Below are 18,860 nucleotides of genomic sequence, written 5' to 3' on the forward strand. Positions count from 1 at the left end.
TCCCAGACTTCACACTGTACTACAAAGGTACAGTAATCAAGACAGTATGGTACTAGCACAAAAACAGAAATGTAGATCAATGCAACAGGACAGGAAACCCAGAGATAAACCCATACACATACGGTCATCTTATTTTTGATAAAGGAGGCAAGAATATACAATGGAGAAAAGACAGCCACTTCAATAAGTGGTCATGGGAAAACTGGACAGCTACATGTAAAAGAATGAAATTAGAACACTCCCTAACACCATACACAAAAATAAACTCAAAATGTATTAAAGACCTAAATGTAAGGCCAGACACTATAAAACTCTTAGAGGAAAACATAGGCAGAACACTCTGTGCCATAAATCACAGCAAGATCCTTTTTGACCCACCTCCTAGAGAAATGGAAATAAAAACAAAAAATAACAGGGCTTCCCTGGTGGCGCAGAGTCCACCTGCTGATGCAGGGGACACGGGTTCGTGCCCCGGTCCGGGAAGATCCCACATGCCACAGAGTGGCTGGGCCTGTGAGCCATGGCCGCTGAGCCTGCGCGTCCAGAGCCTGTGCTCCGCAACGGGAGAGGCCACAACAATGAGAGGCCTGCGTACCGCAAAAAAAAAAAAATAAATAAATAAATAACAAAAAATAACAAATGGGACCTAATGAAACTTAAAAGCTTTTGCACAGCAAAGGAAATCATAAACAAGATGAAAAGACAACCCTCAGAATGGGAGAAAATATTTGCAAATGAAACAAGTGACAAAGGATTAATCTCCAAAATACACAACAGCTCATGCAGCTCAATATCAAAAAAACAAACAACCCAATCCAAGAATGGGCAGAAGACCTAAATAGACATTCCTCCAAAGAAGATATACAGATTGCCAACAAACGCATGAAAGGATGCTCAACATCGCTAATCATTAGAGAAATGTAAATCAAAACTACAGTGAAGTATCATATCACACCAGTCAGAATGGCCATCATCAAAATATCTACAAACAATAAATGCTGGATAGGGTGTGGAGAAAAGGGAACCCTCTTGCACTGTTGTTGGGAATGTAAATTGATACAGCCACTATGGAGAACAGTATGAAAGCTCCTTAAAAACTAAAAATAGAGCTACCATACGACCCAGCAATCCCACTACTCGGCATATCGCCTGAGAAAACCATCATTCAAAAACAGTCATGTACCACAATGTTCATTGCAGCTCTATTTACAATAGCCAGGACATAGAAGCAACTTAAGTGTCCATTGACAGATGAATGGATAAAGAAGATGTGGCACATATATACAATGGCATATTACTCAGCCATAAGAAGAAACGAAATTGAGTTATTTGTGGTGAGGTGGATCAAGCTAGTGTCTGTCGTACTGAGTGAAGTAAGTCAGTAAGAGAAAAGCAAATACCGTATGCTCACACGTATGTATGGAATATTAAAAAAAAAAAAGGTTCTGAAGAACCTAGGGGCAGGACAGGAATAAAGATGCAGAGATAGAGAATGAACTTGAGGACAAGGGAAGGGGAATGGTAAGCTGGGACGAAGTGATAGAGTGGCATGGACGTATATACACTACCAAATGTAAAATAGCTAGCTAGTGGGAAGCAGCCGTATTGCACAGGGAGATCAGCTCAGTGCTTTGTGACCACCTAGAGGGGTGGGATACGGAGTGTGGGAGGGAGATGCAAGAGGGTGGAGATATTGGGATATATGTATATGTATAGCTTATTCACTTTTTTATAAAGCAGAAAGTAACACACCATTGTAAAGCTATATACTCCAATAAAGATGTTAAGAAAAATAATGCTGAGGTCTAAGTGTTTCTTCAGGTGCTTATTTCCTTATGAAATCTCCCATGTCACATAAAACATATTAAATTTCTTGTTTTTCCTTTGCTAGTCTGTAATTGTTAATTTAATATTCAGATCCAGCCCTGGTACCCGAGAGGGTTAAGGAAAACCTTTTCCTGTCTATATCAACATGTACTTGGATCTTATTTTTTGATCCATTCTGAAAACCTGTGTCTTCTTGCTTGATTTATACCATCAACTTTTTTTTTCAAAGGCACAGAATGTATGCGATGTATCCTATTCATTATAAAATGTGCAATATTCTCTTTTTTTAATTTATTTATTTTATTTACTTTATTTTTAGCTGCATTGGGTCTTCATTTCTGTACGCGGGCTTTCTCTAGTTGCAGTGAGCGGGGCTACTTTTTGTTGTGGTGCTCGGGCTTCTCATTGTGGTGGCTTCTCTTGTTGCAGAGCAGGGGCTCTAGGCATGTGGGCTTCAGTAGCTGTGGTGTGCTGGCTCAGTAGTTGTGGCTCACGGGCTCTAGAACACAGGCTCAGTAGTTGTAGTGCACAGGCTTAGTTGCTCCGTGGCATGTGGGATCTTCCCGGACCAGGGATCAAACCCGTGTCCCCTGCATTGGCACATGGATTCTTAACCACGGCGCCACCAGGGAAGCCCTATACCATCAACTTGAAAAGTGATTATTGATATACAGGATTAAGATCTACCATACTTTTTACTGTTTTCTACTTATTGTCCTTGTTCTTTTTTCCCATTTTTGTTTTCCACTCTTTTTCTGCCATTTGTGGTTTTAATTCATTACATGTTCTCTCCTTTCTTTGCATATGAAGTTTATTTCTTTTAAAATTTATTTTAGTGGTGACCTAGATTTTGCAATATACTTTTACAACTAATCCAATTTCACTTTTAAATAACACTATACTACTTCACGGTATAGTAGTACAAGTACCTTATAATAACAACATTCTCCTAATTCTTTTCTTCCATTCTTTGCCTCATTGCTGTTATTCATTTCTTTTATATATGTTGTAGTCATCAAATATATTACTGCTATTATTATTTTGAAAAAAAAAATGCTATCTAGCAAATCAGTTAGCCTAATGAAAATAAATTCTCACTTATTCTTTCTTTAATGTTCTTCCCTTCTTTATCTATATCTGAGTTCCTGAACTATAATCATTTTCCTTCTCTTTGAAGATCTTCTTTTAACAATTCTTGCAAGGCAGATCTACTGGTCACAAATTTCCTCTGATTTTTGTTTGTCTCAAAAGTCTTTATTTCTCCTTCATTTTGAAGAATAATTTTGTAGGGTACAGAGTTCTAGGTTGGTGGGTTTTTTCTCTCAACATTTGAACTATTTCACTACACTCTCTTCTTGCTTGCAGGTTTCTGAGGAGATGTGAGTTGTAATTCTTATCAGTTCTCTTCTACAGATAAGGTGTGTGTGGGGGGTTTGGCTTCTTTCAAGATTTTTTTCTTTATCCTTGATTTTTATGTAATTTTAAAATGATATACTTAGGAGTAGTCTTCTTTTTTTCTTTTCTTGGCCTTTATCCTGCTTGGTGTTCTTTGATCTTCCTGAATTTGTGAGTTGGTGTCTGACATGAAGTTAGGAAAAATTCTTAGTTGTTATTGCTTCAAATATTGCTTCCACTTCTTTCTCTTTTTCTTCTCCTTCTGATATTCCCATTATGCATATATTACCCCTTTTGTAGTTATCCCACAGTCCTTGGATATTATTGTTATTCTTTTAGTCTATTGTTCTCTTTGCTTTTCAGCTTTGGAAGTTTCTTTTTACATATCCTCCAGGTAAGAGATTCTTTCCTCAGCCATGTCTACTCTACTAATGAGTGCAAACAAGGTGTTCTTCATTTCTGTTACAGTGCTTTTGCTCTCAAGCATTTTTTTATTCTTCATTAAAAATTTCCATCTCTTTGCTTAGATCATGTATCTGTTATTGCATATTATCTATTTTTCCATTAGAGCTCTTAGTATATTAATCATATTTATTTTAAATTCACAGTTGAGTAGTTCAAAAATTTCCCTCAGGTAGGCAAGGCACTGATGAAACTCCAGTAGGTTATGTTCTAGTAAAATAGATTCTCCTGATGAGAGGCCTTGTTAAGAAGAACAGAAAGTTCTAGTTTATTTCAAAATGATTACTTTTCCTCTCCCACTGCCAGTAGCAGGAGATATTCACTGTGAGGACTTGGTAGAACTCCTGGGGATAAAACTCACAAAAGTGTGGAGCCTCCCACTATGACTAGGCTGTTCTGGAGTTTTTAACTTTCAGATTTGTCCACACTGAGCCTCCAGCAAATTGTCAATTACAATTCAGGTTTATCTACCCTGGTGGCAATTCCCACAGAGGTCTCTGTGTGTGTTTCTGCTCTGGAGAGTTATCATTCTCTGTATCCATCCATCTCTCTCTACAATTTTAATGGAAGCAATTTGCCCTGTGACTTCATTGTCTCTGATGAATCCAATAAGTCTTGTTGGTTTTTCAGTTTGCTCAACTTTTTACTTGTTGCTAGTATTGTGTAGCAACTCATAAGCTCCTTACATGCTGGGCAGGAAACCAGAAGTCCCTCCATTAGACTTTCATTCATCAAATACTTAAGTCTAGTTAACTGAAAGATTATTTCCTGATATTTCAAGCAAAGGAGTGGGAATGCAGAAGAAAGAGCTGCCCACAGGATGTAGGAATAAGCTCATGGGACTCTGGGCAGTAACAGCGAGGTATGGGAACAGAGGAAGAAGGGAAGGGTGGAGGAGAAGAAAGGCAGGGATGTTATGAGGGACACTTTGGAATTGGAGACCCATGGGTGTGGTTGAGGATAAGGTGACTAGAATGAATTTAGGGAATAAAAGGAAACACATCTTATTGGATCTTAGGGGCTCTATATTACTTTTTCTTGCTGAGATGGATGGTTAAAAAAATATGGGGTGGTATCTGGACAGATGGAATGCTGATATGTTTGTATGTGTGTGTATCAGTGTGTATGAGTATAGTGAAGTTGAGGTGTTAGATATAAGCATCTGACAGGCAGTGGTACCTGAGATAAAGGGATGTTTGTACCTCTAGTGTCTAACACAGTTCCTGGCACTGTTCAATAAATATTTGTTACACAAACGCATGAATAAGTCCACAGAGCTTAATCAACACCTTTGGAAAAGAACCTATAATAAAAAGTTTAAAAATTAACTTGACATAAATAAAAAGTAACCTTCATCTCCTATCTATGTAAGACTCTTTAATGAAAATGTAAAAATAAGCACCAATGATACTTGGGTGAAAACCAGAATCTTAACTTCTAGACCGTATAGGAATGCATTGTATCAACAGTCTTATTTATTCTCTGGAATCAACTCTTAATTTGGTTTAGTTCCTCAATCTTTTTCAAATCCCTTTCTTCCACTCCCATCCTCTTACCTCTATTCCTCCTCTTTCCTCTTCTCCTTTCTTCTCTCTTCCTTCCCTTTTCCCATCTCCTGACTTCTTCCCCTTTTCTTCTTCATCCCTTCTCCATTTCTTCACCTTTTACACATGGAACTTGAGGGAGGTAGTGAGAATGGGCAAAAGTGTGATGGTTTAGAGAAGGAAATGGAGACTAGCAACAGGGAGACAGTGACTTTCTATAAAAGAGTGGTTTAAGGGAGCAATGTGGCTGGTGAACCCTGGTGTTAGTAGGGGTTGAAGGATATATTGAAAGCTGCCTTTACATAACAAGCACATATTATTACATTGAATGCTATTTGAAGGGTGAGATGACTGATGAAGATTATTTCACCCACTCCAAACTCCTTTGAAACTGCTAATGTAGGAAAATCACTTATGAGGCTATTGCAATTATCCAGGGCAGATATTATAACAGCTGGAACAAAAACAGCAACAATAAGTATAGGGAGGAGCATAGAGATTGTAGAAAATGGACTAATGAGAACTGCAGAAGTCTCAGCACATAACTCTGTCCAAACCCCTGCACCAAGAGACTTGCCAAGCCCCTAGGATGACCCCCAATTCCCCATTGATCCAACCCCTACCCCATTAAAAAGCCTGCTTGAGAAATCTCAGCACTGCAAGGAGAATTTACTGTTTGGTCCAGCCTGATGACAGGACCCTGACATACTTTTTTCAGAGCATTTACTCAAAAGAGCTTACAACTGTGAATATGTATCCACTACAACTCAGAAGTGTCTTTCTCAAGGATCTGAGAGCCATTCCTTTGAAACGTAATCATCAGGAAGGATAGGTGAGGGAGATTAAGAGGTACAAACTTCCAGTTGCCAACAAGTGAGTCATGGGTATGAAATGTACAGTGTGGGGAATATAGTCAATAACTATGTAAAATCTTTGTATGGTGACATACAAAGATTTGTATGGACTTCCCATGGAGATCATTTTAAAATGCATAGAAATAACATCGCTATGTTGTGTAACAGAAACTAACATAGTGTTGTAGGTCAATTATACTTAAAAAACAGCAACCTAAATGTCCATTAATAGATGGATGGATAAAGAAGATGTGGTACATACATACAATGGAATATTACTCAGCCATTAAAAGGAATGAAATTGGGTCATTTGTAGAGACGTAGATGGACCTGGAGACTGTCTTACAGAGTGAAGTAAGTCAAAAAGAGAAAAACAAATATCGTATATTAACGCATGTGTGTGGAATCTAGAAAAATGGCACAGATGAACTTATTTGCAAAGCAGAAATAGAGACACAGACGTAGAGAACAAACATATGGACACCAAGGGGGGAAAGGCAGGGTGGGATGAATTGGGAGATCAGGATTGACATATATACACCGCTATGTATAAAATTGATAACTAATGAGAACCTGCTTTATAGCACAGGGAACTCTACTCATTGTTCTGTGGTGACCTAAATGGGAAGGAAATCCAAAAAAGAGGGGATATATAGCTGATTCACTTCGCTGTACAGCAGAAACTAACACAGCATTGTAAAGCAACTATACCCCAACAAATAAATAAATAAAGTAAGTAAGTCAACTGATTAGGAATGGTAATTACATCTGCAAAACTCCCTTCAGAGCAACAACTGAAGATTAGTTTGACTGGGAGAAGCTGTGTGTGTGTGCGCGTGTGCGCACACGGCTACTGTCATTCTTCAAACCATTGCAAAAGAATATTTTTTGAACTGTCCTTTATTCCCCATCCAGGCACATACTAGAAAGAATTCTTGGGAGCATAGTTTAGCCTAGAGAAATTGACACACTGCAAAGTTATTATCGACCCTCAATTTGCGATGTGTCTCTCCTATCTATCCTGCATCTATCAATCTCCCTTCAGCTTCTGTTCTGAAGAGGATATACAGCCTCTTACTACCAAGTATATTTTGCTTCTTCCAGAGTACCAGCGATAGCAGGAATGTCATGAATTTGAAGGATAACAAGTGGTCAGAGATGGCATGGAGCATATTGTGCATAGTTCTCAGTAATAAACAAAACAGAAAATTTAACATTTCATTTTGAGTGGGATCTTATATCTTACCTCTCTAAATTTATTCCCTGCCATGCTTGTTGCTTACTGTCTTGATGCCAAACTGAAAGCACTTGTCTGTTTTCCACCTGTGGGGAGGCCTTTGCCCATTCTATTCCCCTGGCCTGGCATGCTAGCTACAGAATTTCACAGGACTTTCTCCATTGGTTCATTCAGGTCTGATCTATGATCACATCCTTGTTGGTCACTCTTTATGCCTTCATACTACTTCAATGTTATTTATTTCTAGAACTAATTACTACTTTAAATTTCATTATATGTTGGCTTACTTCATTATTTTCTGCTCTCCCTACTTCATTATTTTCTGCTCTCCCTCTACAATTAAAGCTCCTTGAAAGTGGGAGATGTCTCTCTTTAGTTCAACATTGTATGTCTAGCAGTCAGAACTTTACTTAGCACTGTCAGTAGAATGTGCTTCATTCTGAGGTTTAGCTTAAATGAATGAGTGATTGAAAGTTCTCAAACATTAATGGAAGAATCCCTAGGCATTTGTATATCTTAATATGGAATAGATAACTTAAAATTTTTCAATGAATATTATTTCACTAATGCTAATAAGACAACCAAAGGCAGTTTTTTTAATATTAAAAAAGATAAGTTTCACAGCTAATTATATTTTGAAAAATTTTTTGAATATAGAATGATTATTTACTTATTAATGGGAATTTTTAGTATCCTAGATAGTAACTCTGAGTTGGAAAAATTCAGAGAGACCCAAGTTGGATCATAGTTCCATCACTTCTCAACTATGTGACTGTGAGCCTCAGGTTTTATTGTCTTTCAAGTGGAGATAATATTGGACACATATTTTAATGAGGATTACATGAGGTCCATGTACAGTAAATTCTCAATGAATGCTATCTATTCATTTCTTATCAATTGTAATATAGATAGATTTTCACAAAGAAGTTACATATAATCTTATTTAATAATTAGTATTTAGAACAGGCTGTCTATAAAATACGGATAACAGCATCCTTTCATTGCATTGAATATTTAATTTTAAATGATATGCCTAATTTTATTTTTTATTAAAACGTTTTGCATGGCACAACCACGAGAATGGCTAAATTAAAAGAAAGGTCAGATAAAAAACAAGTGTCACTGCCAAATATCAAGAATATGAAGCTAACTAGATATCCACCCAGAGGCCGTATGTCCCATCTTGCTGTGATACTCTAGGGTGACACCTGTTGTTATGGTATAAGTAATGGCATCTCCTTTCATTCTCAAAAGTATATTGGTTCGGCTTGTGAATTTTATTGTTGACTTAATTGAAATAAACAACATGAAGGTTGGGAAGAGAGACCTAACTATAGATATTTCAGAGATTAAAAAAAGATTAAAAGGATATTACGGACAATTACATACTTGTGTATTAGAGAACTTAGATGAAATAGATTTATTCATTTTAAAGCAATATGTTAAAATTGACAACTGTATATATAAAACTTTATAAATGTAAAACCTATAACTATATATATATAATGTACATTATATATACACATATGTAATATATATAGTATATATATAAAATTTGAATAGTCTTAAAAATCATTAGAGAAGTTGAATGTGTTAAACATCTTCTGACAAAGAAAATACCTGAGATGGTAATATCCAAGAATAAATAATCCAATTTTAATATAATCCTCACAGAGAGAGAAAAAGAATCTCTCAATCTTCATGAGGCAAACATAACTTTAATAATAACATTAGATAAGGATAATCTAGAACAACAAAAAAAGAGAAAGTAAGAAAGCATCCTTACTTGAGAACATAGGTACACAATCCTAAACAAAATATTGGCAAAGCAAATATAAATATTTTTCTTCATAAAAAATCCAAAGGGGTGATCTAATGGACATATATAACATATAACTCCCCCCAAATAGAAGAATACACATTTTTGTCAATAACAAATTGCTTATCTCCAGTCTAAGTCTTTCCTCTTAGATAAAATCCACAAATTAAACTCTTCATTAGAGTGATCTGATTGGATAAAACTGTAAGCCCATCAAATTCAAAATTTCCATAACTGCATTTATCTGACGATAATTAATAAATCTTTCCCACATCCTCTTTTTTCCTACATCAACCACTTCACCAAGCAAGAACTCTTGAAGTCATCATAAAATACTTCTATCCCTAGGCCAGAGACTTCCAATTGGTTACTGAGTCCTGCCAGTTCTATTGTTGACATGGCTCCATCTCCAGTGGTAATACCTCAGTAGGACCCTTGTTATTACCATGTAGACCAGCGTTCCCCAACCTTTTTGGCACCAGGGGTTGGGGACCCCTGATGTAGACCACTGCAGCTACCTTTGATGTCATCATCCTTTTTACCCATTTTACCCAGTCTTGAAACTCCTGCAGATTTATCTCTTTAATATGTGAATCTGATCATTGCTGTCTACTTAAAACCTTTTTGTGTTTTTCTATCCCCTTCAGTATTAAAATCTAATGTCAACAATATTTAGTGGGTTTCTGGCCCCTGACTTCTAGATATGTTACCATATTCCTATACACTATGCTCTACTAATACTAAATTATTTGCAACACCTAAATAATAGCATATTAATTTATGTTTCTTTGCTTTTGCAAATACTCCTTCTTTTGCTTGTAATATTCCTTTTTCTTTCTTAAATGGTTGATCCATATTTTCTTCAAAGAAGCCAATCACAGGAATCATCTATTTTCGAGAATCTTCCCAACTATTTTTTACGTTTCTCATGAAACCTCCTTTCCCCCTTTTCCATTCCTACAGTACTTATCACACTATAGTTTAATTTTCTTTTTATTTATTTTTTCCTATCTAGACTGAAAGCTCCTTGAAAGAAGGGATCATTGCTTGATCCCTGTGTTCACAGTGCCTAGCATATGCACTCAATGAAGATTTGTTGAATAAGTGACAAATGAATATAAAGTAGAATATGAAAGCATATGTACTAGTATACATATGTACACTCAAAATTTTGAAAGTGATTCTGTTTTGACTAAATATGAGATAATTTTTCCTTTTAGTACCCTCCTTAGTTTGTATTTCGAGAAATAATGTGTACATATGCAGTTCTTAAGGTAGAAAAATCATTAATATAAAAATTCACTGTTGAATGAGTTAAACAAACAAACTCAGCAAAAGAGATCAGATTTGTGGTTACAGAGGCCAGGCGAGGCGGGAAGTGGGGGGAGGAGGAATTGGATGAAGGCTGTCAAAATGTACAAACTTCCAGTTATAAGACAAGTAAGTACTAAGGATGTAATGTACAACATGATAAATATAATTGACACTGCTGTCATACTTGAAAGTTGTTAAGAGAGTAAATTTTAAGAGTTCTCATCAAAAGAAAAAATTTCTTTTCTATTTCTTTAATTTGGTATCTATATGAGATGAAGGATGTTCACTAAACTTATTGTGATAATCATTTCACGGTGTATGTAAGTCAAATCATTATGCTGTACACCTTAAACTTATACAGTGCTGTGTGCCAATTACATCTCAATAAAACGGGAAGAAAAAAAATAATAAAATGACTTCCTGGTTTGGGACTCAGGGTCTTTCACCACACAGGAAAAATTAGAACAGGAGCTGGTTTGGCATCGGGTGGTAGAGAGGAGGAAGAAGATTTAGCAAGTGATAGGGCTAAGGTATCATGGTCAGAATACAATGAATTTTTCTTGAGGCATATCAGTTGTGGTAAGAAAGGATCATATAGGAGGGTAAATGGGGATGTCTGGGGGCAAGACAGCACCCCATTTTTGTCCAGTTTCCCTTTCCTTCCTTCTTTCCTTCCTTCTCTCCCTCCAGTCCTTCTTTCCTTTCTTTTCAAGGAATATGTACATGTGGTTTAAATACATAAATATATAAATATATATATGTGGTTTAAATATATATATATATCACAAAAGAGAATAAGATGAAAAGCAACAGTCCCCTCACTTCCTATCTCCTGCCCCTCTCCAGAAGCAACCCCTTTAAACTACTTCAGCCGTTTTTTCTTGTAGTCTCTGTATCTAAATACAGTATGTATATGCCTACCAGTAGTCCTTCAATCATCAACTCTAGATTTTGTCTATTGACTTTTACTATGGTGTATGATAATTCATTTCCCTTTCAGTTTTAAAGTGGGGAGATAAGTAAGTCCTAAATTTCCTGATGAATCCCTGATTCCAGCAATAATTACCTTTATTGAGCACTACGTGAAAGACACAGTTGTAATCACTTTGGATATATTAACTCATTTAATTACAAGCTCAGTTACAAGGACGGGGCTAATAACAAAACCAGGAAAACAAAGATTTTAAAAACAGGGAGAAAAAAAGACAATGCTAGGCCTTCCCCACTGAAAAACGTTAAGGGTGAATGAAATAGCAGTTAGAAAAAAAAAAAAAGGCCAGCTTTGAGGCACTAAAATTGCAACCGGCTCCTTTAATTCCCCGCAGCAGGCGGGGCGTGGCGCCAGGTGGCCTACAATGAATGCCCCTTCAAGCTGGCAGCGCCCTACCAAGCCTGTGGCTTTGTTAAGAGCCCGGGCCACGTGACGGAGACAGGCGACGCTCTTTCTCCGCGCAATCTCTATGGTATTCTTCTCAGCCCACCCGCCCCTAGGGAAGCGGCAGTCACGTGACAAGCTCCGGGTTTACGGCAGGTGTCCACGTGACCCTGGCCTGCAGTAGGGTGGCTGCGGTGAGGTACCTGCGCTCGTGAAGGGTGGGTGGTTAGGTCGTAGCCACCGCAACCTCCGGCGGACTCTCCCGGGCGGCCAGGCTCGGGAAAAACGAGCCGACTGAGGCATTCATCGCTTAGTGCCTACGGCACGGGTCTGTTCTTTATGCCACCTCCGCCTTCCTCGTCCCCACCTCTTTTCGGGTGAAGTCCCCTTTGGGTTTCGAGACCTTGGGGCCTGAGGCCCAAACTCGAAACGAACCCCCCACCCATCCCTCTTTCCTTCTCATCCTCCATCTCTCCCTTTGCATCACCGAATCACTTAGCCGTTGAGCTGGCCAGCTCGGCGGTGCCTTGAGGCCAAGTTCGAGGCGGTAAAGGTAACGGTGGGGAAAGCAGCCCCCCAGTGGACAAAGGTGGAGGCAAGACTAGAGCAGGCCTAAGGGCCGCAGGCAAGGAGAATAGGCGGCTGAGGGGGTGAACAGGAAAAAAAAAAAGAGAGAGAGTACTGCGGATTTAGAAGGGACTGGAAAGGACTTGTTGCACAATGGAAGAATCTGACTCTGAGAAAAAGATGGAGAAAGAGAATCTGGGGACGAGAATGGATCCTCCCATAGGGGAACCGGAAGGATCGCTTGGGTGGGTGAAGGGTATTAAGTCAAACCTGGAAGGGAGGGGGCAGGGGGGACGTTCTAACTGAAGAGAGTATTGTGAATTAGAATACCCCACCTATGATAAATTCTTTCGATTTACCAATAAGGTTGCTTTTGGTGATTGGATAAATTAGTAAGAGGTCTGGTTGCTAACTGGGGAGAAACAATCCTTAGGACAGGCCTGATATCACTCTGGGGAGGGGCAAGTGTTCTAATTGAGGAGGCAGTTCTGAATTGCTTTGAATTGTCAATAAAGGAGATTTTATGTCATCATGTTGACGATAAGAAGACTAGGAAGAGGGTTGGCTTTTCCTGGGCAGAGATCAGTGGCTCGAGAGTGCTTTCTGTGCCAGTTTATACCTGAATTTGAGAATTTATATACTTTGTGCCTGTGATGAGTAAAATACTTGGAAGGACAGCTGAAGGACTTAAGATTTTTAGAAATATGCTGACTTTGAAAAACAGGGTATTCAAATATGACAATATTGTTTGATTTATTAAAGCATTTGTAAGTATTGCTTTGATAAATTTTTTAAGGAGGTAAAAAATTGAATCTTGAATTTTAATGGCTCATTTATATTCCTAAATAAATCTTCCTAGGAGCTATTTCCTGAGCACATAATTAGGCGAGAGGGAGCATAAACCCAGTTTTATAATTTAGGAAAATGAGGGCCTCTACCTAACTGAGGTCCCCCACACAGCTGTACTCAGCTGTTGTACTAAATGTGCTCTTTTGCACCTCTACGTTAATTCCAATTTCTAAGGCAACTGGATCATGGAAACTCTGTCTTTTGGTTTATATCTGCAGGTGGGTGCTACCAAATACAGCCATGAAGAAAAAGGTAAGACATGTTAGGTACATCAAAAACATGAAGGTAAAGGTAAGAAGTTACTGTTCAGGAAGCATATTTGTGGTCATATCTGCCATCTTTCCTTGACTGTTGTAGGAACCTTCTACATGTTCTCCCTGACTCTTGTCCCCTTCTTTGCTATCAGATTTAATTTTTCTAATATAGAAATCTAAGTAAGTCATTCACATACTTAAGAACTTTTTGTAACTTCCTGAAGCCCATAGAATACAATCCAAAAGATTTCATCTCATAGAATGCCCTTTAAAAATCTATTCCTGGGAGGGGGAAGGGTGAGCTGTGACAGGGCGAGAGAGAGTCATGGGCATATACACACTAACAAACGTAGTAAGGTAGATAGCTAGCGGGAAGCAGCTGCATGGCACAGGGATATTGGCTCGGTGCTTTGTGACAGCCTGGAGGGGTGGGATAGGGAGGGTGGGAGGGAGGGAGACGCAAGAGGGAAGACATATGGGAACATATGTTTATGTATGACTGATTCACTTTGTTATAAAGCAGAAACTAACACACCATTGTAAAGCAATTATACCCCAATAAAGATGTTAAAAAAAAAAATCTATTCCTGACTAAACCATCAGCCATACCTTTGCACCCTATCATAGCCATGCAGAATCTGTTTTTCTCCAAGTTTACAAATTAATTTGCATTTTGTGCAAGCCATACACACACACTACACAGGCCTCTGCTTGCACATTTATGTTGAACCCAACTCAAATGTTATCACTATTAGGTTTCATGTGAGTTCTCCAAATGGAATTGAACACTCCTTCCCTTGTGCTCTTATGGTACTGTGCCTCACCTTGGGGTTTAAGAAGAATCGATAAGGGCACAGTTCTAGAGAAAGTTTCTGAATCTTTTGGGCTTTCAGTTTCTCCATTTATAAAATGGTGATAATAAGGTTACCTGTCTCAGAATTATTATGAAGTTTTTAAACAAGCAAATGCAGGTAGAGCACTTAGATTAGTACTTAATACAGTTAGCCTTGATAAGTCTTTCATAAGCTATTAAAGTAAGATTTCTTAAACAACAAAAGCTCATAAAAAAGAATGAAATATTGCCATTTGCAGCAATATGGATGGACCTAGAGAATGTTATGCTTGGTCAAGTCAGAGAAAGACAAATGCTATATGATATCACTTATATATGGAATCTAAAAAATAATACACATGAATCTATATACACAATAGAAACAGACTCACAGACATAGAAAACAAACTAGTGGTTACAAAGGGGAGAGAGACAAATTAGAGGTATGAGAGTAACAGACACAAACTACTATACACAAAATACATAAGCAACAAAGATTTACTGTATAGCACAGGCAATTATATCCAATATCTTGTAATAACCTATAATGGAATATAATCTGCAAAAAGAATGAATCACTGTGCTGTATACCTGAAACTAACACAATATTGTAAATCAACTATACTTCAATTAACAAAAAAAAGAAATACACTGTATTTAGCCTTAACTTTATCTAATAAGTCAGTTATGTAACTTCAGTTTGCTAAGGAAATGTTCTTGATGAGCCGGTCTAAAGTTACTATCAACAAGGATGCCTAAAAATACCAGAAATTTGTAAATGATAAAGAATAAAAGCAAAAGGTTTCTCTAACAACCTTAGACTATCTCCTCAGTAACGTTTCCTTAGTGAGATAAAGTTATCTAGCTAAATAGATTAAGCCTGAGTGCAGTACCCTTTTATTAATACTCCCTATATTTGTAATTAGAAATTTTTATAAAATGTCTTGGAATTGAAGTTAGAACATGTATCCTCTCATTTGAAAATCAAGGTAATTGGAATTATATTTCATAAATTTTGAGTTAGAAAAGACTCTTAAAAGTTACCTCACCAAAAAAAAAAAAAAAAGTTACCTCACCCAATTTCCCCCCTAGTGCAAGAATCTACAGCATCTTTGATAGGTGTTTTTCTGTCTTCGTTAAATGCTGTCATTGACAAGAAGGTGTTTACCTTCACCCTTTCCATTGTTAAAAAATTGCTTGTTTTATATCTTTGTTTTGATAGCTTGCTCATTCTTTTGATGAACATATTTTGAGCATCTGTTATATGTTAGGCACTGAAAACTCAAAGGGGATTTTCCCTGCCATTCAGGCGCTCAGAGTCTTGTGAGAGACCAAAAAACAAATTGGAAAACTGCAGTGCATTATGGTCTTAGCAGTGTCATAAGAGTGTCATGGGAAGACAGAGGTGAAATACATCTAAGCCAGCCTAGGGCATTGGGATCAGAGAAGTTCTTGAGACGATTACTGAACCAAGACTTGAAGGGTAAGTGGAGCTTAGCTGAAGGAAGAAAAGGGAGTGGAAAGTTACTGGCAGAGAGTTCAGCATGAAAAAAGACCTGGAGCAATCAAAGGGACTACAAGCAGTTCAGTTCAGTATGGCTGGACTCAACAAATTCCAGGCTAGGAGCGTCAGAAGATGAGGGCAGAGGAGTAGATAAGCCAGATCAAGGAGGGTCTTATATGTAGTTTAAAGACTTGATCCTGTAGGCAATGGGACGCTCTTGAAAAGAAAAGAGTAATTAATGGAACAAAATCATGAAGGTAAGTAAAAGGGATGAAATTAAGGGCAGAGGTGGTCAGGTTGATCCTGAGGAGGAGAAAGAGCTTTCAGTTATACTGAAATACCCTGCCAGATAGTTCAGTGCATAAAACATTACATTATGAGAGTTCCTCTCAAGTTGATATTTTGCTAACATAGTACTGAATGCATGATAGTATATATTAATAGCATAATAAATTCACTGTGATTCTATCACCAAGAGAATGTGTGACTCATGACAGGCAAGTGGCTGGCCTCTGGAATTCTCGGTACCTCTGCATTCACCACGGGTCAGAGAACTAGTCAGTTATAAGTATCCACTCTATGTTATTAGTACTGTCACTTCAGTGAAACACCAAGTGCAAGAGAGAAATAGATCCCTTTAGACTTGGTTTGCTCTTGATCGCTGACTTCTTTCCTTTCTTTTTTTCCATTTTGTCCTTAGGTGCTGTTGATGGGTAAAAGTGGGTCTGGTAAGACCAGCATGAGGTCTATTATCTTTGCAAATTATATTGCAAGAGACACACGTCGCCTTGGTGCAACAAGTAAGATGTTTTATCTTATTGTAAAGTCAGGTGATCTTAATAATTCGCATAACACACTTGGTTGCAGTAACTTGGGGATGCAGAGATTGACAGATTTGTTTTTGAGCATGTTTCCTTTTTTTTCATTCCTTCTCAGAAGGATGTAACCTAATTCTGGTTACTACTGCTTGCTCTCTTGGGGAGGTTCTTTCCTTTCTAGGTTGCTTACCAAATGGGATAACCTTGTCCAACTTCGTTTTTATCCTGCTCTTTCTCAACAAGCATAGGGGTCCTTTTGTTTGTTCACTTTTTAGAAGGGGGAGGGTGTTTGTTTTTAACAGTTATTATATAAACAGAAATTAATTTATAGGCATTAACAAGCATAACATTAAAATCTAAGATTTTATAAAGCAGTAGTCCTAGTCTTCATTAAAAGGTAAATTGTTGGGTTTGGGAGGCTGTCAGAGGGAGGTTACCCAGATCTGTACTCTGCTACTTCTCTTCCTGGATACATATAGATGTTTTCTTTGGAGTTACAGCTTTGACTTGAGAAATGTTTCCTTGCCCTTTATGGTTTGAATGTTAAATCTGGTTTCTTAGTATAGGCTAGTTGGGCTGCCATGGCTGCCAGTTCAGTGGATCTATGCTCCTGGGAGACCCTTTCAGTCTTTAGGCTATAACGCCTTTTCATTTTGTAGCACCTAAGGATTTCTGGATTCTTCCTTGGTCCTTGGCCTCTAGGTGATGAAACCATTGCCCTACCTGGCTTTCAAATTTTCCTGATCTGGGTTGCTAGCATCTTGGACACTTTTAGGGACAAGCCACCCACTACTTCATAAGGTATCTCTGGTTTCAAGAACAACAAACATTTTTAAAACACCCTATGTTCCAGAACCTAGGATACAAAAGAGAAGGGAACCTCATTTCTGTTCTTAACGTGCTTGGAGTGTAGAATAGACTCATAATTAGGGAAGCTTTAATGATTAGAAAGTTATTTCTTAGAGCCCTGAATCTATTTCCATTTATTATTGTTAGCTGGTACCCTTTCTGTTCTCTTGAGCCTATGCAAATATTTTAGTATGATTAATGTCTCAATCTATCCTAGCCATTCCTTGCCTCCCAAATCTTATCTTCCTTAAGTTAAATATCTCCAGCTCCTTCATCTATTCCTCGTTTGACATCATTTTGAAGCATTTTTAAGGACTTGTTAGAATATGTCTATATTTTTTTAGTGATGAGACTTAAATGAAGATGTGGTCTAATCAGAGCAGAGTAGGACTGTTACATCTCTTGTTCTATAGGCATCACACTACTGTTAGCACAGTCTAGCCCCTACTCTCCTGTGGAGCAGCCTTCATCATACTGAGTCATACTAAAAAAAAGAAAATTCCTTTTCACATATATTTTTATTAAAACAACATATCCTCCTTCTGATTCTTGTGAAGTTAATATTTTGAACCTAAGAATAAATGCTTATCTCTATTAAATTGTTCAGTTTTGATTGTTTTAGCCCATGAAAGGTTAACTTAATTCCAGAACAAGTTACTATCTCACTGGGCCTCAGTTTCCTTATCCATAGAAAAGGGGTTGGATCCTATTTTCATTTTAGCTACTTATTCTCTCATTTGATATGTTAGCTATCCTTCCTAGCTTTGTGCAGTTTGTACACTTGATAAGCATCTCATCTAGTTTTCATCTAAGTCATTTATCAAAAATTTTGGTCAGGACAGGGTCCTATGGCCTGTTGTGCCTCAAGAGACTTCCTTCTAGAAAGTACCTGTCCAAACTTCTCCCTGTTTTGTATTTTAATTTTTTTCTATTTTTCCAAGTTTAATATCTAGACCTAATAATCACATGGTTTCAGTAGATCAGAGGAAGCTAATGTTTATTGTATGGTGTTTTATTTACTTTAGTTCTCATATTAACTTCATTTTAATAGGTGAAGAAAGTATGACTTAGAAGTTAAGGTCACGCAACTCATAAGTGTTAGAGCTAGAATGTCAATCTATGCTCCTGCTTTATTCATTGTTCTACAGCCACAATTCCTGGCAGACTTCTTTCTGTTTATGTTTTAAATTCTGCACATTTCATTGATGTACTTTTTTCTAGTCCAATCAATATTTTTGTTTTTAGCTAATCAGCAGAGTGGATTGACTACCTAAGTCTGGTGAATAGTCTTAAAACCCAAATTTTAGAGCTAGTCAAGCTATTTAATAGTTTTGAAATAATCTAGCAGATTTGTTAAAAA

General features: G+C 37.5%; 1 protein-coding gene across 11 annotated transcripts in view; it reads left to right on the forward strand.

Annotated features, from left to right (window-relative positions):
* The first annotated feature begins 11,961 nt into the window (after positions 1-11,961).
* RRAGB (Ras related GTP binding B) overlaps positions 11,962-18,860 on the forward strand; it is a 50,884-nt gene continuing 43,985 nt past the window's right edge. For 3 of the 11 annotated variants that reach the window (XR_003430757.1, XM_027096749.1, XM_027096751.1), the window contains exons 1-3: positions 12,052-12,639; positions 13,462-13,534; positions 16,534-16,633. Coding sequence is in view for 10 of the 11 variants with exons in the window: in XM_027096749.1 (XP_026952550.1) it covers positions 12,548-12,639; positions 13,462-13,534; positions 16,534-16,633 (265 nt within the window). In the remaining variant the exon portion in view is untranslated. Of the gene's footprint in view, positions 12,640-13,461; positions 13,535-16,533; positions 16,634-18,860 lie in introns of all 11 variants that reach the window. The other 8 variants (XM_027096758.1, XM_027096756.1, XM_027096750.1 and 5 more) reach the window with 8 other exon arrangements.

Source organism: Aethalodelphis obliquidens, unplaced genomic scaffold (genome assembly GCF_003676395.1).
Source record: "Aethalodelphis obliquidens isolate GAN/ISIS:26980383/991018 unplaced genomic scaffold, ASM367639v1 scaffold108, whole genome shotgun sequence".
Classification (NCBI taxonomy): domain Eukaryota; kingdom Metazoa; phylum Chordata; class Mammalia; order Artiodactyla; family Delphinidae; genus Aethalodelphis; species Aethalodelphis obliquidens.